This window comes from Callionymus lyra, chromosome 10 (genome assembly GCF_982586985.1).
Source record: "Callionymus lyra chromosome 10, fCalLyr1.hap1.1, whole genome shotgun sequence".
Lineage (NCBI taxonomy): Eukaryota > Metazoa > Chordata > Actinopteri > Syngnathiformes > Callionymidae > Callionymus > Callionymus lyra.
In genome coordinates this window covers 15,474,322-15,497,718 of record NC_141827.1, presented here as the reverse complement: position 1 = coordinate 15,497,718, position 23,397 = coordinate 15,474,322, and the positions used below count along the sequence as shown (strand labels likewise).

General features: G+C 39.9%; 1 protein-coding gene across 4 annotated transcripts in view; it reads left to right on the top strand.

Annotated features, from left to right (window-relative positions):
• The first annotated feature begins 870 nt into the window (after positions 1 to 870).
• The window catches only part of quob (quattro b), a 29,988-nt gene continuing 7,461 nt past the window's right edge, over positions 871 to 23,397 (top strand). For all 4 annotated transcript variants that reach the window (XM_087800284.1, XM_087800281.1, XM_087800282.1 and 1 more), the window contains exons 1-16: positions 871 to 1,169; positions 11,962 to 12,159; positions 12,862 to 14,377; positions 16,020 to 16,154; positions 16,275 to 16,398; positions 17,079 to 17,172; positions 17,725 to 17,811; positions 17,877 to 17,993; positions 18,953 to 19,051; positions 19,132 to 19,280; positions 20,445 to 20,583; positions 20,662 to 20,784; positions 20,860 to 21,057; positions 21,138 to 22,042; positions 22,225 to 22,474; positions 22,567 to 22,656. In XM_087800284.1, coding sequence (XP_087656410.1) covers positions 1,167 to 1,169; positions 11,962 to 12,159; positions 12,862 to 14,377; positions 16,020 to 16,154; positions 16,275 to 16,398; positions 17,079 to 17,172; positions 17,725 to 17,811; positions 17,877 to 17,993; positions 18,953 to 19,051; positions 19,132 to 19,280; positions 20,445 to 20,583; positions 20,662 to 20,784; positions 20,860 to 21,057; positions 21,138 to 22,042; positions 22,225 to 22,474; positions 22,567 to 22,656 — 4,227 coding nt within the window. In that variant the 5' untranslated portion in view covers positions 871 to 1,166. The remainder of the gene's footprint in view (positions 1,170 to 11,961; positions 12,160 to 12,861; positions 14,378 to 16,019; positions 16,155 to 16,274; positions 16,399 to 17,078; positions 17,173 to 17,724; positions 17,812 to 17,876; positions 17,994 to 18,952; positions 19,052 to 19,131; positions 19,281 to 20,444; positions 20,584 to 20,661; positions 20,785 to 20,859; positions 21,058 to 21,137; positions 22,043 to 22,224; positions 22,475 to 22,566; positions 22,657 to 23,397) is intronic.

Here is a 23,397-nt window from a genome sequence, read left to right as displayed (position 1 = left end):
TTTTTGGAAACCAGAGCAGAAACGTTTCAGCAGTATGGACCCACAAATTCCCCAACTGTCTGTTTCAGTTTAGGCAACTGTCTGCTCTGAAGAGGTGCCTTTGTTGGGAAACTAAGAAACGTGCCTGGGAGACAGGAAATGACAGAGAATGAAAGAAAGGTGGGTGGAAGGAGCGAAAGAGAGTTGAAGAATTTTCACCTAGATTTTCTTTCAGCCGGAGGTGAAAGACAAATTAGCAAGGCCGGCTTTCCGTCCACGAAAGTAAAACATTTAAGGAATGTTGGAGGGACTTTGTGAAACCACGGACATGCATGGACATATCTTGACGCCAGCTAATAGTTATGCACTAAAAACATGTGTTTGCTACACTCCTGTCTTCCTGGACTCCAGCAGAGAAGCCCCACTGGGGTCTCTCCCTTTGATACCAGCTGAAGGCTGGTCAGTCTGCCGGAAGATCATCAGTTCACAGAGGAAATGAGAGAGCAAGCGAGAGACACTGGAAGTCTGTATGGGACAATAGAGAAGTGAAAGAGAGTCTTAGCCTCCCAAAGACTCTGTCGGATTTAAATAGAAACAAAGGGCGCCACAATTGAGGGGCTGGATTTCCACTCCGATGCAGTGCAGGATTACCGTGTGTGCATGTTTACATGCTAAATGTGTCCGAGCACATACATGTGTCAGTGATGTGTGTTTGGGTGTGATGAAGTCTGCGTGAACCATGTGTGTGCGAGAGGGAGAGAGAAGAAACTCAAAAGCCTCGAGGGGGATTTCCTGAAAGGGAAAGCTTTTCTCCTCCCCCTCCCAAACAATCTCCCTCCCTCTCTCCTTCTCTCTCCCTCTCTCTTTTCTGTCTCACTCCCCCAACTGGCTGTGAATACACTGAAGAAAAAGTGCACCAATAGTTGCTGGATCAACAGGCTGTTTCTCTCAGCTGCACACCAACAATGACCGGAGAATGTAAAAGTTTCTGCTCAGTTTTTTTTTTTTTTGGAGGAGCCCGACTCGCTGCCTTGAGGAACTACTTGTTGACAACCTTGAGTGTTGCTGATGCTCCAAACATGGCAAGTCTCACAGCAAAGTGTCCAGAAAGGCTGACCGGAGAGGATAATGAGGACCAAACACATCAACAGAGATCTTAACGTTGAGAAGACAAAGCTCCTGCCAAGATGGTAATGGAAAGAATTTTTATGTGTTGTTAAATTTTTTTTCTTTGTGCTCTTTTATCCTTGCACTTTCTTAAAGAAGTTACACTTTTGAAACAAGTACCTTATTCTTACCAGAGTTTTAATTACTTTTTTTGTCAGTTGGCCCATCATTGATTTATCATTGGATTGTTCTCTTTGTTATGCTTCACTAGTTTGGGGAGATGTGAATTAATGTTCTAGCTACATGTCAGAATAAGGGCTCTGCTTCATCTTACTCATATCCTTTGTGTGTCAATCTTTTGTCAGCACTGAAGTGCTCCACTGACACTTTAAAGTGAAAGCATGTTTCAGGGCAGAGTTTTGAACAAAGTGGTCAAACGTTGGCACGTGGATTTGTAGATGTAGACTTTTGTCAGTGAGTAAACTGGCTGGTACACGTTAGTCAAAACACGCTCGCAGCTGGAGAACTACTCAGAACACGACTGCGTCGGATTCACATCAGCAGCAATTTGAAAGGGAGAGAAACAAAGAGCCACATGGTGTCTGTTTCTGGCTGTTTTGGAAGATATATGTACATATTGTTTGTTATTGTTAAACATAGTGAACATGGATGGATTCAGAAGAATTGAGAGATTGTAACTTTCAACACAACAAAAATCACTTTTCATTCTTGACACCAGTGATGCCAATCCGTTAGTTGAAAAGTCCAATGAAATATGCGTTTGTGAATTATACATTAATTCCAGGAACATTAAAGATTAGGCAACATGTATTACCATTAATAAAGAAATATTAAAATGTGTATAAACAGAATATTAGACAATTTTAATCAATGTATATATTAGCACGTCATTGTAACTTTCTGCTACCTGAGGATAGTAACTGAGAGTGATGGGACGTAAAAAAAGAAAGAAAGATGCAAACCATGACATGCTATGTTTGTACAAATCTTTGAGATTTTATATTGTGGGTGAACAGGTCTAGTGAGTTCAAACTGTCCAAACTACCCAAAGAAGTCTAGACGCAAAAGCAGTTCTTGAAACTGGATTGATGTTGTAGATTCACAGCCTAAAATAACGATTTATTAGACTTAACGTTTTTATATAGTCAAGAAAGGAACATTTACTGAATTTATCTCAATAATAATAACAAAAAAATAGTCATGAACCCATTTTAGTTCTTTGCTGTCTGTCACTTCCTGTAGTGGTTCCACTAAGCAGTGAGTCTTAAATGTTTACTTTTGTAGTTCAAGCCAGGGACAGCTTAATGTTTGAATAACTTTTTTGAGGTTAAAAAAAAGGCCTAGGTAGATATTATCATTTTAGTATTTTACAACTGTATATACATGTTATGTAAAAATATAATGAAAACAAACAAACTGGGTGTTTATTCATATTTATCTCTAAGAAGAGGTTTCTGGTGAGAAAAACTGGGACCTGGCCTTGAAAGTGTAATGGATGGATGGATGAAAATTGTATGTTAGTTACTTGCTCTTTAAGAATGCCCTATTTCTATTTTATTTTTTTCAAACATCAGCTTTTATTTTACTTTAACAAACACAAAAGCCTCGAGAGCTGTACCAGTGTGAATTTGGTTGATGGTGTGTAAATAGATGTTTAATCATAAACAATAATAATAATCAATCTTTTTTTTAAATGCATTAAAAAACATACAATTAAGAAGTTGTCTTCCAGGGATTTTTTTGGTTTTAATTCCTTCAATGATTCATTGATGAAAATATAAAGCACTGGCAATCCACAATGTTGTATTCTTACAGCTTGATTAAGAGTGTGTTCATATTAGTGATTGTGTGTTGAATGTTGTTTTTTCCTGAGAGGAACTTTGTATGACCCACATGTGTCCAAATTTGTCAAGTAAATGGGAAGCAGGAAGGAAGGCTGTTTAAAGAAGCTTTAGCTATAATCACAGCTACTCCTGTACTTTGTCCCCGTTTCAGAGGCACCGCAACACTTGTTTGAACAGGTTTTACAGCCTCAGGTGTTTGTTTAACTTATTGCAAAACAGACGATCTCCTTCAATACCACACACCGACCTGGAGTCACACGTCTGGAGAGTCTTGATCCCAGTCGTTGCCATCCTGTGTTTGGTAAATAAATCTTATCAAACCGGCATTACTGGACCTGTGTGCAGTAAACAATGTGACCTGGCGCTCAATGCAGACGAGTATTCAAATATTATTGAAACGTACACAAATCCTTAAATCAGCTGACTATTGCTTCTGGTGCTCTGAACATCTACAATAGAAAACTCAGAAAATGTCACAGATCTTGGACCTCTATTGTATCATCAGTGTGTGTCTGTTTGTTCAAAACTCTATTTTCATTGAAAATTTACATTAAGAAAAATGTGCTTAAGCCCCGCCCACTGAAAACTTTTTTCAGGAGATTAAATCTTGTTTACCATAACCACAACCACTCTGCTGTGATTGGTCAATCATCAAGGTTTGTCACTATGCGTCGTTAATTCCAGCATTGTCCACTTCCAAGGGACTCATTGTATAAACAAAGCAGGGCGTGATTACAGCTGGCTGGAGGAGTAGTTAAATCCGTTAATATGTAATAATGGTAACCTCTGGTTCGCCGGGGGAGAACTTTATAAAGTAATAACTTAAACATGATCATTAGGAGGGACTTACTGCATCTTGTAGAGGAAGACTTCAACATTTTGAACATAGTAAGTTGGGAGAGTTGGAGTTTCACATTAGTTTCCCTTTAAAGTTCTCAAAGATTCCCTCTGCTGGACATCCTCTGAGTGTCATCCATTTGTAACAATAAAAGTGTCTGTGCTCTCTTGGGCACTCAAATACTTCCTGCCCACAGCTGTATGTGATTCTGCTGAATTCTTCACTGGGCGTAAAAGCCTTTGTAATTAAGTATTTTTTAAAGTGTGGGGGCGAGAAAAACATAAATACTGAGATGTTCTTTTGTTTGGATGAATTGCCATTTTGTTTCAGTCCATAAATCCAAACAGACAGAGGGGGGCTGCTGCGCACACTTTCTGGGAGTTTATCATCTGCATGACAAAAGTGGGTCAAACGTGGAGACGCTCCAGATTTTCTCTTGAAAACAAAGCCTTTGCCGATGTGAAGACACATGTGTGCTTTAAAATCGAACTTTTTACAATTGCAGTGTGTAGATGTTTCTGTTGAATCATCTTGTATGATTGAAATTTTTGTGCTCCGAAAGCTGGTTGGTGCAATTCGACTGAACATCATTGATCAAATAATCTCAGCAATCGTTGTTTGATTCCTTTCTCATCCTTTGTGGTAATGTGCTACCAGAGAAAACCTTGACAAGAACAGCATGTGTCAGTGTATAAAACCAAAAAGTGCAGGATGTTATAAATCCTTCTTTCTGAAGCATTATTGTGATTAAAAAATGGATTTTAGGAGGGCATAAGCAGATGTTTTTTTTTATATTGATGAGGACACATGAACCACCTTTGTAGTAAAGATACTGTATCTTCATTTTAAAAGGCCTCTAGACAGCACTCTCTGCTTTATAATCTTTGGCCCTAATTTACTAATTCAATGAAACCTGGCACCATTTTTAAGCTAGGACTGCCATCTAGTGGCCTTTCAAAATATAGACACTGTATCATGATTCACAGGTAAGAGTAGTATTTAGTCATTGAATTTTTCGGGATTTTCTCCATTAATCTTCTCAGAGATGCAAGAGCCAATTAGATCAAAGTGAGCAGAATTGATGATGCGTTTTCTTTTGCCGTGGAATCCTATGTTGTATTTATAACACTGGCAATACAAGTTTGTGAATCTGATCCTGATATCAACTGATCCTTATCTGTTCTTGGCCTGAAAAGATACTTGTGAACACAGACTCCACCTTAAAAAAAACATTCAGTTTATAATAGATTTATTTTCAATCCATATACAAAGCATTACTATAACTCTTTCAGTAGAGTTCAATGAAACGTGTACTTTAGTGTCTTTATAACCAGTACAAGTTATATTTTGTCTAAGTCCAACTCATTTCACAATTTCAAAGATTCATATTATCCAAGATGAATGTATTAAACTTTCGCCAACGTGAGAAATATTTTAAAATCATCATAACATTGCTAAATCACTGAAAAAAAGTGTTTTCTTAGGCGCCCCACAGAACGAAGCCAGAGTTCAGGTGTAATCAGGTGTGATTAATAATCAATTTAAAGTTTCTTTCAAAAGAAAAATTCAATGGTTTCCAATTTGTTTTTACGACTGCTTTGGGGCATATTAAGGAGTGGCTTATCTGTGAAGATGTGCCGGGGGAAAAAAAGGATATAGATGAATTAGATTATGTTCAAATTAAGTACTTGCAGAGACTTCTAGGAGTTTTAAGCAAATTTGACAACATCTTCAAAAAATTCTCCTGCAAAATCTGGCCAGGTTCATCAATCGTATCGGTTTTATTCATCCATTTTACTCAGGTTTTTGCTGTGGCTGGCATAAAACACTCTTATCGGTGTATATTTAGGTGTAACAGTACTGTAGATGATGGTGTGCCAGGCTGTACCAGAGTGAGTGTGCAAGATTTAATGTGCATGTACAGCAGTTAATTATTTGCGGTTGAGTGTCAATCCGTCATCCATTCGTGAAACGAAATCCTTGCTCACCCACGTAGAATGTTTTGATTGAGTTTCGTGGAAGCGCTTCAACTCTGAGATGAATGTATATATTCAACACACAAGTTTATACTAATAAAAACAATTGGTCCAAGTGGATGGAATTTTTTCATTTAGGTTATTTCCACACACACATTCCTTGTTTAAACACAGCCTAGATTGAAAGTCACGGTTTGTGTTGCACCATAAACATGGATTAAACATGCTGAGGTAGATTGTTCTCATGTTCCACTTTGTTGATTCCTTCGTATTTTGTTGATGTTTTCGTCCCTGCCCGTCGGACATAGACAGCACGTCCATCAACTCAACACACAGCGATTGTCTGCACATACGCCTGACTTGCTGGTGTTGTCATCTCAGGCTCTTGTCATATCAGCATGTTCACACAAGCAGAACGTAGGTTGTAGTCAGCACTTCCTGGCAGGCCTTAGCTCACCTGTCAGACCTGATTATGTTTTGCCGTTAGCCTGGAGGTGGACGAGTGACAGAATCCGGAAAATGCGTTGAGAGATGGGCAGAAGTCAGGCCTCTTTGTGTAGCACATCAAGAGCTGTTTAGGTGAAGTTAATCTTCTTCGCGATCCCATTGTGGTGGACTTACCTCGGGTGTCTTGTGGAGCCTCCTGGGCTGAGACGAAGTCAAACACACATTTGGAGGCTCGTTTATTCTGTGGTTTAGATAAGCCCTTACTTTCTTTAACCCAAAGCCTCGGGCGACAGAGAGAGACAAAGGGAAGTTTTTGGTGATTTTTTTGTGTTGTCGTGAGATTAACCTATGTCTGCGGCAGATTTCATGGAGCCAATCAGAAAGAGCTGCTGTGCTAATGTAGACATCACACTTTAATCTCCCCGGAAATCAAGATAAATTGGAGAATATAGGTGATATAAACTGATCCTTCACATGAGATAGCCACTACTTTATTCTGAAGAAGAAAAATGAACCACATCACCGTGATTTAATGCTCTGTAAACATCTGTTATCTGCAGATGGTGAGAGTTGATTGTGTCTGGTTGCACTCTCTGAGAAGAAGGAAAACTTATCAGCTACATAGTTGGTCTGCACAGGAATTGAGCAGTACCAGATCCACTCTACAAAAAAAAAGTCATTATACTTTATTTACAAATAAATTAAGATGATGGAGTTTTGAACTGCTGCTGAGGTCAAAGTACTCTGTCTGTGAACCAGCAGTGTCTACTGATTTGTAATTGTATCACTTTCAGGTAAGAAAAACAATAAGTAAAACACATTCAAAATGTATTTAAAAAAATGAGTGAATATATTGTTAGAATGTCAGTGGTCTGACTTTGGATGGAGCCTTGATTATGCTGGATTAAATCGACCCTTACATTTGGGAAAGACTTCTTTGTGAAATTGTGAGTTTATTGAGACGTTAAAATTGTCTTTAGGATACGAGTTGACATTCCATGTATGTGATGTTGCACTCATGAATTAAAAATCACTCACTTGGAGTATATACTAGAAAGTTAGTATTGGAAACCATATACTTGTTCATCACAGGGCACCTAGAATGACACCCGATCACTACGATCAATCAAGAGTCACTTAATATTCTTGCACCAAGGGAGGAAATAAGAGAACCCAGAGGAAACCAGTGATCCTCTTGCATGTGGGTGATAGATACTTATATAGCAGATGTTATCATGTGCATTAGTTGAAAGTTAACTCCATAATGTATTTAGGAACTTTTCATTTGTGTCTGTTTCAGCTTTTATCTTCCTGGTAACTTCAAAAAGTCTCTTTACTTAATATAAAAAACACTTTCTCTGATGCACTGCTGTTCAGGGGGTCACCGTGAAACTCGCGTAAAATTACATTTTTTTTTTTTGCTCCTAAGCTTTGGAACAATCTTTCTCTCTCTTTGCGCTTCATGGAGTCTACTGACTCCTTTAAGAAACATCTTAAGACGTTTCTATTTGTTCAGGCTTTTCCTTGATTTTCTGGAACTCCTGTGTTGTTCTCAGTATTATCTTGATCTTTAAAGTATATACTTTTTTGAGTATTGTTTTGATTGTTAAAGCGCTTTGTGACCCTGGTCTGGAAAAGCGATATATAAATAAATATTACTTACTTACTTACTTACTTACATTTAGTTTCAAATGGTAGCAAGAGAGTTCTGCCACATGAGTCATTACTGCTCAAAACAAAAATGTTTAAATGTTATCTATTGTTTCTTTAATGAGGCTGTTCTTTTTGTTTTGCTTCCATGGTTTTATTTTTACACCGATATATACTCAAACAATTCCGATTTAGTTTTCCAGTAAAGTTGTTTCTTTAACCCTTGTGTTACCTCAGGGTCAAAGGTGACTCAGAGGCCCGAAATCAAATGTATTTTTAGTATCCCTTGTGTTGCTTCTGGGTCGAGATGAACGACCTCCACCACTGTATATGTATACATGGAAGCGTGAGAGGTCGTTCACCCAACTTGACCCACATGCAACACAAGGGATACTACAAAAACATTTGTTTAATAGTATGAAATGAAAACAAAGGAATCCTAAAAGCCTAATTTACCAGATGGTGGGTTTTTTTTTAGACACGTAAACATCTGGCGAGTTCAGGATCTCAGTCATTATCTTACAAGGTATGAAACCAGAGCCATAAACACAAGCTAATGGAAGAAACATGTACAAACTCTAAACATGCACATGAACCTCAAAGAGTCTTCCAAAACACACATTCACATGACTTTTATTTACCAGATTTTGCTTTGTGTGTTTTTTTTCATGGTTCCTCCAAGCAGCAATGAAGTCAACGCCTCATGTTCTATAATTACAGTATAATAACTATGATTAAGAAAACTTTCTTGTGCAGAATCAGGTGTAATCCATTTAAAAGGAGGTTCCAAGAGATCAGTCTGTGTTGTGAAAGGACTAAGTGCTTCTAAATTTTTGTCTGTCTGGCTCTTTGTCAAATGTAACGTGATACAGGGAAAGACGTCTCAGGCAGCAACTGGGTTTTCTCTCAAGTATTTGGCCAGTCTTTGTGAGTCTGGGGTGAATAACTTGAGTTTCCATTGACCACCAGAGTAGAACAGAAGAAACGTTAGTTTTTATGTCATATTCATTTTTATAAATGTTCTCCAACTGTCTGTCAGACATCATGTGTGACAAAAGCAGGTCAAAACAAAAGAGGACAGAGTGGAGAAGACATAAGTTTCAACTTTGCTTTGACGACTGCACATAACTTAACATTATTTTTTATAATGTATTTTCTTGTATTGGACAAAGAGATTTAGAAAAATGACTTGTTTAGGTATTTTTGGATTAAATCTCATGGAGTCTAGCGACCTACCTCAGATGACAGAAGTTGTGAAGTTTGTCCCTTAGCAAGACATTTAACCCTGATTTAGATTGGATTAGATTACATTAGTTTGACTTTATTAATCCCTCTGGAGAACTGCTTTGGGAAATTGGGTACCAGTTCACAGCAGACATCTTAAAAACAAGAACAAGAACAAAGGGCAAAACAAACCACAAGTATAAAGAACAGAGATGAAAAGGAAATAACACAAACTTTCATCATACTTTCACACAAATTCAGAATTAAACAGCCTAATAGCATGAGGAATGAACAAGTCCCTGAGTCTATTAGCGTTAAATCTTGGGAGGAGCATTCGTGCACTCCATCTGCTTCTCTGTTCATTTCTACTAATTATTGAGCTGGTGCACCGCATTACAGCCTACTCCCATCAGTGTGTAACTGTGTGTGTATATGCGAGTGTTAAGCGCTTTGGGTGCTGAGATCGCTAAATAAATAGGAAACATTTACCATTAACTACCTCGTTACCTGTGAGTAGTGAATTAATGTCAACTTTTGTTTCTATTGAATCGTTTGAATAAAACCGGCAACTGAGATTTCCTTTGAGAGATCCATGGGATGTAAAGCCTCACAACCTACATCTGTGTCTATACACTACAGCATGCTAAATGCTACTTTGATACACTGTGGGGGGAAATCTTTTAGCTGACTGCAGCATCTTTGTCGCATGAGCCGTGACCTCAGGCTTGTTCTCATACAGTAGAAGCCGGGGTGGACTGCAGCAGTCTGAAACAGCTGAGATGCATTACCCTTCCAAGAGCCCCGGCGCTCGCTAGTTCTCCATTTCCTAATCTATTGTGACAGATGTGTACCATTTGAGAAAAGAAGCATTCTTGAGTTCTGAGGACATGAAATCATTTCACGAGACACAGACGGTGAACACTGATAGTGATTTACTTCCGAGATCTCTCTGTTTTATTTGCCAAAACCACAATTGTCCTTCCCTGAGAGCCCAATAGTTGTTAAAGGTTGACTGAACTTTTTAGAAGCAGCATTTCCTGCACACGGGTCCCAGTGCAGGCCAGTGTGATGTCTTTGAAGCTGCTGCACTTGTGTTTACTCAGGGCCGGTCTCTGGTACTGGTTAGGCCATCAAGCCAAATGAGGAAAGGGCTAAAAACAGACTCCTTTGTGGGCCTGCGAGATTAACACAGCAGGGTACTGTGAAGTGGTGTTATGAATAGAACGCCTGCTGTGGCGAGCGGCTGAGACCTGTCCAGAGACATTATAAGTGTCAAATTCTGGATTACAGCTGCCAACTCAACATGGATGTTTGCCTTCACTTGCATTAAAACGAGACATGGGATCTGTAGAGGAGTGCTGCTGTATAGGGGGTCAGTGGTTCAACTAGCCTGACGTGACGGTATGTGGGGGGAAAAGTTGAATTCAGGTTTTTTAAGACTCCAGGGTCTCATACTCCCGGAGCACGTTACAAGGTTAATTGTCAAGAGCAAACATTTACGACATGGGTTAACAATGTTCCTCCATCAGACTAGAAGGCTTTTTCAAAATGTTTATTTTTTTAAATAAAATAAATGAAATATATGAATAGTGATAAGTAGTGGTGGGTTGATGAGGCTTCATGATACAGTTGTATCATGATACAGTGTCTTGATTTTGAAAGGCCACTCTCTGCTTTATAATCTTTGGCTCAGATCTACTAATTCAATATAACCTACCATCATTTTCACTGAGAGCACCATCTAGTGGTCTTTTTAAAGTGTATCATGATACAGCATCAGCTGCCTCATAACGCCCCATCTATCATCACTGGTTATAATTATTATTTAGTTGCCTTTTATGTCCTGTCATTTGTTGTTGTAATCAATTGCATGGTTTGAAATAAGATATAGAAGCAATTGCAATCCGTTTTCAGGTGTATCTCTCACATAACAAAGCTACACAATTGTGTTACGTGGGAGATCCAGACTCGAACCCCTTCGTTTTCTGTCTACAACCATCATCATCTCGCCTTTATGAAGAATATTATCAAGCGGACCATCAGAGGGATTCATTCTGAGGTTGATGTTATTCGGACAATTTATTTAGAATACATTAAATACACAATCACATTTGTAGTTATACACTTTTATAGAGTTTGAGGGGGAGCAGCAGGAGCTTATATTCACTCTTTTGATCACGGTATTTGTGCAGTTTTTGTGTGTCTTTTGTCCATATATATTAATAGAGTATGCCCTATATAACTCGTTTAGTTTTTACTGTCATACTATTTAAGGAGTGTGACATGTTGACGACCCTCAAACCCTGAAACATAACCACCCCAACATTACTGAGCGTCTTGCTTTTACCCTGAATGCGTTTTTAAGATGTGTTCTTTTCATCTCAATTGCTTCCCTGTGGTTGCTGGGACTTCACCCATGACCCGGCTGTTTCTGGTGGTTTATGAGGCGTTCAGGTGGCTCGAGAAAAACAATTTGGAGCGAGTCGTAAACATGAGCAAGTGTGCAGCTTGACAGAAAATAGTGTTGTGTTACACTGATTTGTCTTTATTGCTCGGTGAAGCAGCATGTCACTCTCTCCTTTCTCGGGTCATTTAAAACAAGATCAGACACCGACCCTGGTCTTCCTGAAACATTCCATGATAAATGAAATGTGTTTTGGCCAGACATGAGAGACCTTGTGTTGCTCAAATATGCCTTCTATCACTTTGCTCTGTTGGATAGATCTACATTTGGATCATCATGAGATTAGGTTGTGTTTTGAAAACAGTATCATATTATCAACTAGCTTTTGTGCTTCATGGAAGTTCAAAGTTTAAGTAGGTTTTCCCGTTGGAATGATAACATTCCTTTAAATGCTGTAATTTCTCTTCCCAGAATCCAGAATCGTTGGAGTCATCTATCCAAGGTGCCCTCTCGGCTCTGTTTCCCCCATTTGATGCAACTGCACCGATTGTCCTGAGCCAACTGTTTCGAACCATTGAGGAACGTTACCATGGCGACGCCTTGCACTGTCTGCTTGACTTTCTCATCCCTTCCAAACACCTGCTGGAAAGTGTCCAACAAGCAGCTTGTGTGAGTAATACAAATATTTTCTATACTTTCTAGGCGCCTTCAGAAAAAAATCGTACATTAGATTTAACATTAAAAACAACCTACACCTTTATTTTGTAATGCCAAAAAATACATGTTGCTGCTACGCAGTGCTAACTTGTTGTACTGAGCTAATAGTAGTTTACTAATCGATAAGTAAAAAAATTAATTTGCAATTTAATTTAAAATTGCGGGGCTTTTAAATCATATTTAATTTTTATCACAGTTATTTTATAGTGTCAATAAAATAATTGCATTTTTTAAATGTATAATTAACATGCAAATATTTAAGGCGTTTCATTTTTTGTGTTGCAATTTAACTTCCGCTGTCAATATAAACTTTTCAGCTGAGGACAAGAGGATACAGCCAGCTCCAGCTGACCTTTGTGAAAATTTTGATGTTAACTTCTATTAATTCTACCGAAAGAGAGTGGAACAATCACAAGATGCCAGTGAAATTCAGTATTTCCTAGAATCATTCTGAAAATTATGCAAGTAAATTGAAATATATCAAATCGTATTGTGATGCTAGTGTATCACTACAGCCCTAATCAACCAATGGTGCTCATTTGTGCTCACTATGTTGTTTATTAATATAAATGATTCCTCCTTTACTGCAATGCGTTATCTCAGAAACATCATGTTGATGAAAGATGGATTAAAAACTCAACGTTATCTTTCCAGGCCGGCTTCTGTGATGTGGTGTTCCGCTGTGAGGGCTGGCCTCTCTGTCTTCACGACAAAACTGTGATCCAGTTGGCACCAATCAACCCTTTGCTTCTGCGACCTGGAGACTTTTATCTTCAAGTGGAACCCTTTGGGGAGCAAGCAGCTCGCATTGTCCTGAAGAGCCTTTTGGAGGAGGGTTGTAGGGAAGTGGAGGAAACCCCAGTGCCCGAGACTTCCTACCCGTGTATCTTCACTGAGGAGTGGCTGCAGGAGCTGAACGAGGGTCGCCATGGAGCTCCGCTCTCCCGCTGCTTGGTCTGTACCGATCAAGGCGTGGTCAAGCTGCCGTGGGCAGAGGTAGCCATCCCAGAGTTTTTGGAAAAGCCAAAGTTCATACCCACGTATCAGAAGCCTCCCTCAGAACCAAAGAAAATAATGTTTTCAAAGCGCTGTAACTCTTCAACACTCCCGTTGGAAGCAGTTCTTCCTCCTAAAGACAGGATGTCAGCGTCTTTAAGACCCGTGAACTATTCTTCTAAACTTGTGAAGATGGAGAATGAGAAACGAAGCAACAAATCTTTCACCAAACCATTGATGAAGCCGGTTGGTTGGGTTTCACCAAATACTTGGGACAGCCCAAACTATCTTGAAGTGGAGGGAGATTACGTGGACCTGGTCGATCTTGCCAAAAGAAAGGAGGGAGGGGATTCCTCTGAAAATGTGCAGAATCCGACCAACCCAGTTTTCTTTAACCCTGTCAGATCCCCCCCACATGTGCCTACTGTAAATGGGGTTTACTGCGGTGCTACCCTTGAATACACGGAAGAGCCTTGCACGCCCTGCAGCAAGAGAAAGATGGGGTACGAGCCCACCGAAGAGGACTTAAAATGCAGATTCAGAGACTCCTATGTGGCAGCACTGAACAACCCGGTCACTTTTGAGAAGGGGAGCGTGGACCTTCTGGCTGCACTGGAGGAGGTCAGTCTATGTGAAGAAACAGAACCAAGATCAGACGTATCTACAAGTGACAACGTTGAGATTAAGAAAGGATGTAAAGACTGCAAAGATCCTTTGTGTTATAAGGATTGCAAAAACAATCAGTTCCTAAAAACACCAGAGAAGTCTTGTCATAAAAAGTCCCCGGACGTCATGAAGGAATCTCCAGTTGTTCTCAAATCAACGCCCGGATTGAGCTACAGTCACAAAGTCCAGACGAAGATGATCTCCCATGAGTCTCTGCATAACGTCAGTGTGCATCAAGCAACAGATGTTTCCTTGAACGCTTGCCCGGAAGACAGCATAAAACCACAGAAAACGACAGAAGAAGAACGTGTGAAACAAAAAGTGAAAGTCAGGTCATTGTCCACCGTGTCAGACACTGCAAAAGGAAGTCCGCACTCATATAAACTCAACAACCGCAGTCACAGTGATATATGTCCTGAAACCATAAACAGTATAATGCAGAGAAGACAACAAGATGTTTTGGATCAGGTCGCCCCAAAGCTGGAAAGATGGAAGCTGCACAAAAAAGGTAAGCAGTAACAGTGTCATCCTAAACATCATGTTGTATGGGTGATATGAGAGTGTGATACCAAAGCACCATTGTCTCCAGCATTTAAAATGGGGTTGATGTTCTGGATTCAATCCAAGTGTTAAAATGGTATCATGCCCGTGAACCACAAAAATGTAATCCTGACTTTGAGGATCAACGAAGGAAAAGTAATCCAGTGGTGGGAAACTGTGGTCATACAGGTGACGGGTCATCTGACCTGGGCCTGACCAACTGCAAAATCAAATGAGTCAGTTTTTTTTTTCTTGGCCTTGATATTCATTTTCAAGCATCAATGAACTTCATTCCTGAGTACACTGAATTCCACCATTTCTTGACTCCTGTTTTTTCCAGTGTTTTAAAGTTCTTGTAAACACTGGTCTACTTTTATTTGATGTAACATTTTGTTTAGAATTTGAAATTAAGCCGTTTATCAATAATAGCACTTATACAATCTTAGGTTTTTATCTCTTTTTTGCTTGGTGTTTAAGATGCGGTTCTAGAAAACTGCCCCAACAGGGTTGTGGTTAACCAATACAACTATCTGGGAGATGCACTTTGAAGTCAGCTGGTGTTGAACACTAACACACATGACATGCCACAACTTGGCATGGTTTCCAGCGAAAATCTGTAAAAATCATCATAAAGGTCCAGATACTACTTTTATAGGATTCGTTAACCAGCCATTAAAACTCTGGGTACATGCAGTTATACTTTGTGGGTTTAAAAATGTCAAGTTCCAAACAACTTTTATTGGTCTATTTTTCTTTTTCAAACAACAATCAATTCACAAACACAGAACTATGTCATGTGTTTTGTTCAAAGAGTCAAGTCCATACACAAAACTCTACATCAATCTTCCTCCGTTGTTTAAATCTTTAAGGACAAAAATATGTTTTGACTGCTGTTCCTGGATATCTGCTTTTCCACTTCATGGGTGTCTTTTAAAGGCCAATAAACTTGAATGCTGCATGGAATGCACCCCATGCTGGACAGTTCATGGCCACTCTTGAAAAGGTTGAAGGGCATAGATCCATCTTGAGTTTAACGCTTCTTGGGGGATTTCCGCAGCTGCTTCAAACACTTGGAAGACGATCTTTGAACATCAGACCATGAATAGGAAGCTTTATTAAAATCCAAAATACTTGTTAAAAGCACCTTCATGTGGAAGGAGAGACCTCTGCAAGCTTGTGGATCTAGATAGTCTGAGAGTGCAATGGGGACTTTTCTGTGCCCTCCTTCAGTCACTGGCATGTACCCTCTTGCCCTGAGCGGGTCTTTTTCTGATCTTGACTAGAGATGTGCTTGTCATGGGCTGTTAAAGTAGCAAAGAGAGAAAAGACAGACAAGGCTTTGTTGCCTCTAAAGAGAGCCCAATTAGGACGTCTAAAATCAAAGGCAAGCTTAGTATCGGGACTTGTGCCGGGTTTTGTTACAGAGACCATGGCTAATGGGGTAAAAGCTCCGAACAGCTGTACAGGGTTGGTTTATGATGACAGAGATCCGGCGAGTTGAAGGGCTGAATTATTGTTTTTTCTCTGCTTGAAGGTGAATTTCTTTTGCTGTCTGGTTTGGATTACTTTGCGGTACGAGTGTGGAATAAGTCAAATCCCCTTTACCACAGATGGTACTGAATGCAGGTTGCAGACGTCCAAGACTGATGCCACATTTTCTGGTACACCCAAAGCTCAACTAAATCCAGAATCCAGTTTCAAAAGTATATGTAGTCTCCTTCAGCTGGGAATCATCTGTCTACCAGGTATGTTTTTACCTCGTGCAACATCTGCTGTGTGGCTTTTATTTACCTCTTAAAACATGTTTTTAGCATTTTTGTTTCTTATGCAACATGATGGTTAACTGTTTTTGGGCCACCCTGCAGGGAGCCGAGACCGGACAGGTCGAGCTGTCGTGGAAGTCCACTGTGATAGGGAGGTGTGGACGACATCTTTGATCTCAGCTCAACATCTTTGTGAGCTTCTGCTCTATCTTCACTCCATACCCAGGTATTCATTATTTTATTGTTCAGTTTCTTTACTATAATTGTGTTTTCGAAAATGCAGTAAGAATCATGACCACCAGGGGGCAGAAAAAATGTTACTTTACGCCAAATCAAACAAACAGACTTTGGTAGAAAATTCTGTTTGTAAATTATTATGATTTACTTTAATATTAATAATGATGTAGTCAAATAATAAGAGGATAACTGTACATCACTGTTGCGTTTTCATTAAATTGCTGATAATTATGTTTGTACTTAACCATCACTCCCACTTGTAAACTACAGCAAACACTCCACAGTGTTTTTGTTTACGCTGGTCTTATCCAAGTCTTTCATGTTCAAATTGGAATTCACGGCGCGACCGTTGCAGCAGCCCTTCATCTCCAGCAAGTGGTACAACACAAAAGTCTCTGCTCAGGCTGACTGCCAACTGTCTGGTATGCAGGGCCCTGCTAGAATTAGCAGAGCTTTCTGATGTCGACTCACACAATAGTAACTCAAGAAGAGGTCATTAAGGAGGCTGTGTGAACGCATCAACCGGTGGAACCGCTTGAGTGCAACGTGCAGAAAGATGAAAAGATAAACGCATAGTTGAGGGCTGAGGCAAAAGAATCATCAAAGCGTGAAGGTTTATGAGATGGATCTGTTTTAATCTGGATTCTTTTTTTTTCTTTCATTTTACAGCAAAGACGTCCGGGAGCTGGGAATGACTTTAGTGATCAATGCCAGGAAGAAATCCCCGCAGCCCCACCTTTACAAAGCCTTGCTCATGGCCCAGGTTAGAACAAGAAATCTCTTCACAAAATAGAAAACTACTTCAAAAACGAAAAAGGAAGTCGATTTTTCAGGAAAACTATCTAAATTAACTATACTATCATCATCTTTCCACCTTATGGAGAGATATGATCTTTCTCTCTCGGTCCATTTTAGTAACATTCAATTAGTTAAGAGAGTTAATGTCCATGCTAATGGCTGCAGTTGAAGATCAAGGATAAAAGCAGTGACTTTGACTTGGCATCTGCGATAAAGATAAGTTGTCCCTCGTCAAACATTTGAAGAGAAAAAGAGAGCTGGACTTCTCATTTGGAGGTTTTGGCAAAGCATTTCCAGCTGGGGAAGAAGACCACAGAGCAGATCAAGGGCTCGGATGAGGAAAGATTACAGCTCCAGTTGAGCATGAGGACATCACAGTGTACATCACTTTGAGTAAAAGGGAATATTCCATATATAGGGGTTCGGCATGCAGCGACTTCTGCCACTGGATGGCGCTCTATCTCCATGTAATACAATTAAAACGACGTTTCTTTAATTCCATTTCCACTCACCACAGGAGCAGGCTCTTCATGCTGTCCACTCTGTGGTGATGCTGGTAGAAAAAGACACTTTTCCTCGCCCTGAAAAGCAGCCCGGCCTGCAGGTGGGTCGTGTTCTGTGACACGGTGATAGTCGAACCATCTGATTTAAACTGTTCGTGTTTGTCAGATGGACATGGTGACATCTATGAAAGCCCTCAACAAGACTGTGGAAGCGTCGCAGTTGACCTCTGACCTCGGTGGATCCTTTGTTTACAGTCACGCAGATTGGCTGCAGTTCCATCAGGTATTCATTGTGTTTGTCTGTCTTTAGAGTGATATATACTGTACATAAATAGGTTTTATGATTGACAGCTGATGTGGAAGTCCCTCGATATAAAATGGGAAAGAAATCTGTCTCACGGTTGATTTGAATCTGTGGTAAGATGGAACTAAATTGAAAGATTACTTAGTATGTCATTACTAGTCACTTCATCAGTGGGTAAGATACACACTATTGCTGAGTGGACATAACTGCCAGAAGTCTGGTTCTGTTCAGCATCAAGAAAGAGAGTTTGAATTTACCCCCCCGCCCCCTTCTGCTTAGAATCTAACCAGTTGGTGGGTTGTTTATGTCAATCTCATCTTATCATTTTAAATCACTTCACATAGTTTTCATGTCATTAATGATAAACATAATACCAGTGTCTGGTCGTGCGTTTTAAATTTATGCCTTTGGTAGAGCTCCGTCTAAATCAAGAATGCATTGTGCGTTATGAAAGCTAAGACAGAGAGTCTCTGACTGCAGTGTTACACCCTATCCTTGAATAAACTAGAAAAAATACAGTATTATGTTGGGAAAAAAAAAAATCTTGCTCACCACAAATCCAGATAATTTGTAGGCAAAATCCCATCCTCATGTCCTCATGGACAGGTTGTCCATGTGTTGAATACAGAATAAAGACATTTATATTCATATTCATGTAAAGATTATAAAAAAGCACAACAGTGAAATGATGCTAGTAGAGAATAGACCCAAAGATATTTCAATTTATCATAATTAAAACGTTTTTGCATTCACTTGATGTGTTGAATTGGGTGTAAGAGTGCAAACCTTTTGACCCAATAGTGAAATATTTAATAAAGGATAAACCTATGAACTTAAAAAGTAAGCATCTGACATCAATAGACAAGTTAGTTTTGACACTTACACTAAAGTACAGCTAAGTACGTTTATATCCCTTAATGTTGTTTGTGTTTATCTAGAGACTGGTTTCCTTCCTGAACGACCTTCAAGGAGCCGACAGTCTGTTACAGAAGGCTATTATGAAAATGGAGGAAAATCTAATTTTGGACACACCTCAGGTACCAGTAAAACATTTTGTGATGCACTTTTGGTGGTACAAAACCGTGAATGACTCTTTCATGCCGTGTTTGTGTTGCAGGAGGTGCAGAGCTGTATTCAGTCGCAGCAGACTTTAATGAAAGACGTTCTGGAGGATTCCCGACTGGTTACTCTGCAGAGAGAAGGCGGCTCTGTCCTCGCCAGGATGAGGCGGGAAGAGTTCCGGTTTCCACAGTCTGAGGACTACAGGTGATCATGGATACTGTCACATATGCTACTTAAAGAACAAAAGAAGAGACACAATAAGAAGGGAGAAAACAGTCATGACAGAGAGTGACAACAGTAACGAAGATTAAACATAATTGTATTTACATAAAACAATGAGACACAGGGGAAACAATGTATTCCTGACAAAAACACCAACACAACAATTCCTGGTACAGTATGTGGAAGGGTAAATCACAACAAGGGAAAAAAAGGTGAAAGTGAAAGTCATGACACACAAAAAAATGAAAAATACATAATGAATGGAAGTAAAACGTTTATTACAAGAAATGAAGAGATGATCAAGAGTAGAAGCGATAAGAATGAAAAATATGATGGTATATTCTGTAGTATATTCATCCATCCATACATCCATCTGTCCATCTATCCATTCATCCATCCATCCATCTATCCATCTCTTCATCCATTCATCCATCTATTCAGTTATCCATTAATTCATCCATCCATCCATCTATCCAACCATTCATCTAGCCATCCATCCATCCATCCATTTGTTCATCTGTCCATCTATCCATCCATCCATTCATTTATCCATCCATCCATCCATTCATTTGTTCATCTGTCCATCTATCCATCCATCCATTCATTTATCCATCCATCCATCCATTCATTTGTTCATCTGTCCATCTATACATCCATCACTTCATTTATCCATCCATCCATCCATTCATTTGTTCATCTGTCCGTCTATCCATCCATCCATTCATCTATCCATCCATTCATCCATTCATTTGTTCATCTGTCCATCTATCCATCCATTCATTTGTTCATCTGTCCATCTATCCATCCATCCATTCATCTATCCATCCATTCATCCATTCATTTGTTCATCTGTCCATCTATCCATCCATTCATTTGTTCATCTGTCCATCTATCCATCCATCCATTCATTTATCCATCCATCCATCCATTCATTTGTTCATCTGTCCATCTATCCATCCATCTGTTCATCTGTCCATCCATCCATCTATTCATCCATCCATCATCAATTGTAAATGTATTCTAGAATTACACAGGTGGCTAAAACAGTAAGCCCACCCAAGCAGTCATTCTATTTTTCTCAAGTCACAGTTGGATGTTATGCTTCTTGATGTCTTGTAAAAGTATTGATTGTCATTTGTCTTTCAGAGATGCTCTGGATTCGGTCACCATCCTCTACAACCAGGTGGAAGAGAAAGTTCACAGGCTGGTCATGAGGTCGAATGAGTCACTGCAGAATCTGGAATTCCTCTTCAGGCTCAGAGAGATGGAAGCCAAAATTAGCACAGTACGACAGAGTTAACCTCACTTTTATTGTGCTGTGTTCTATCACAACACACCCAGTAGTAACTTGTATTTCGTGCAGACAGGGACGTGGTTTAACACAGAAGGTGAGCAGAGACTGAAGGATTCCTGCCCCACTGATGATTCCTTCAGTCGCACTGAAAGAATATTCCAAGATTTCGACCAGTTTTTTCCAGACTCAAAGGTAAGAACTGAAAACCATAGAAACAATAATTGTTAAACATATATTAAATAAGAAAGGGTTGTTGTTTTATGACAGGATAAACAGCAGTATGCCTTGAATCTGGTGAAGGATGCAGAGAGGCTTGTGGGTAACTGCCCCTCAAGCCCTGCTGCAGATGTTTTCCGCACTCTTGTCAACACTTTCAAGTGCAACTTGGATGATTTCATGTTGCGAGCGCAGCAAAGGCACAAAGACTTGGACAGCCTCGTGCAAGTGTTTCGGTTTTGTGATCAGGTTTGTGTCCTGTTTACTTTTACCTTGTCTTTCTCAATCTGTCTGATCGGCTGAAACATCTCATCATGTTCTCCCCTCAGGCGTCTACCCTGGCCAAAGAATGCAGTACATTTTTAGAGAAGCTCGAGCGAGGGTGTGAGTTTACTCAGGCCGACCAGAGCACACTGAAGATGTATGAAGAAAGATTAGGTGGCGAATTCTCCACCTTGCACTTCCAGGCTCTGAAATCTAAAGCCTGCGCTGTCCGATCGGGGGCCTCGGGGGCTATGAAGGTCTGGAATGCAGCCTGGATCCAGTGCCAAGGAGTCCGGCAGCTTCTCGAGAAATGTCAGAGGAAAAAAAGGAAGAAAAGTTTAGATAAGCACCAGAAGACCACAGCTGTCAAAAATCAATGCGGCGCCGTCGTAGCAGAGAAGGACAAAGAGAGGAGAGGGTCCAAGATCGAACCCTCCCTGACCCAGCTGTTGACTAGAACAGAGCCTCCCACTGACAGCACATGTATTAAGACTGAACCTTTGTTAAATGGGGAGGAGGGGGAAAAAAAAACTCTTCTTAATTTAGCAGAAAATAAAGCTTTAATTTCACAGGATAATCACTGTCGTGTAATGAAACCAAGAAACCATCGCAGTGAGTCTGATTTAATGAACTCAGGCTCCTCAGCTGGAGGTGACATCAGAGGACGACTGTTGTGTCGCTCATTAAGTGAGGGATCGTGTCAAGTCTCTCATTTAAAAGTGGCTTTTAGTGATCCCTCCTTAAATGGCAAACAATCTGCCAGCACCCCGAAACTCCAGCAGGTCCAAGATCTGCCTTCCTCGCTTCCTCCTTTACATTCAGAACACTTGGGCCGCAAGTCAAGAAGAGACAGTGATGAAGTAGAGGGTGGTCCAGCAACAGGATGTACAGCCTCCACCCTGAGCATGAACAGCCCGAGGACCCCAGAGACATTACTCATTTCACCAGAGAACAATGGAAGCAATGTTTTGTGAGTAAAGCCGTCTCCCTCCCAATTTAGCAAACCGAGATACCATCAGTCAAATAGCAACTTACACATTCCCTAATGTCCAAACCATTTATCCTCTATTCAATCCTCATTAACACTCCCTAAGCTTTGTCTGAAACTGAGGAAATATAACTAAAGCTTATATATTTATTTGTGTGGGACAGGAAGCTGCGCAGGATCATGGAGGAGTTGCTGACGACGGAGAGGGAGTATGTCAAGGCTCTTGGTTACGTACGTGAGCATTATTTTCCTGAGCTGGAGCGCAGCGATGTTCCTCAAGACCTCCGGGGTCAGAGAGGAAGCATCTTTGGCAATTTGGAAAAACTGCATGACTTTCACCGTCATCACTTCCTGAGCGAGCTAGAGAGCTGCTTTAATGAGCCTCTGAGAGTCGGACGCTGCTTTCTCCGACATGTAGGTGTCACTCAACCATACACACAGTTGTCATGAAACACACAAATGTTGGGATTGCGCGGCTTTAATTGTATTTATTATGTTTTTTTTAGAAGGAGAATTTTGCTTTGTACGCGCTGTACAGCAAGAACAAGCCTCAGTCTGACTCTCTTCTCATCAATCATGGACAAGCTTTCTTCAAGGTATAACATTTATTGTGTGACGACATTTTAAAGCACATGCACTAGCATATTTACTACACTTTTGATGTCGAAAATGTATTGGGAATTAACTGAGATTCAAACAATTTAAACAGACATTACAAATACAAAACAATAGATGACATACTAACAGGGCCTCTACGTCTCATACAGTAGGACCTGATTTATTTTTATTTTTTTCACTTGTGTTCTTTAGTAAATCCTTCTGTCATTCATCATCCTGGTAGATGATTCGGATTGGATACAATTCAGGATGCAAACCAGCTGTCGGTTAGACATAAATGGAAGTCAAAGTTATATATATTGGGGTATTAAAAGCATCACAGGCAGGATGCTATACTGGATTACCTTGTTTTTTCATTTTGAGATTGTGTCTTTAGTTTGTATATTCATCTTCGACTATGGCAATATATACTAAAGCCTGATGAATGACATCAGAATTAAAAAACACTTTAATTTAGAGGATTTAAATATGATTTTCATGAGTTCTTACCTTTATTTAAAGGGAAACTATTTAAAACCTAACTCTCCTGACTCACTCACATGTTTCAAATGTCTACCTCTCGAAGAAGCAGTAACTCCTCATCATGACCATGTTTTGAACTTCTCCCCCGTCTGAAATCTTGACAGGCAAGAGGTTATGAATGGAGCCCGTTGCGTAACATATGTAATAACATGCCAGCTATAATCAGGCCCGCTTTGATAATACAATGAATCCCTTGG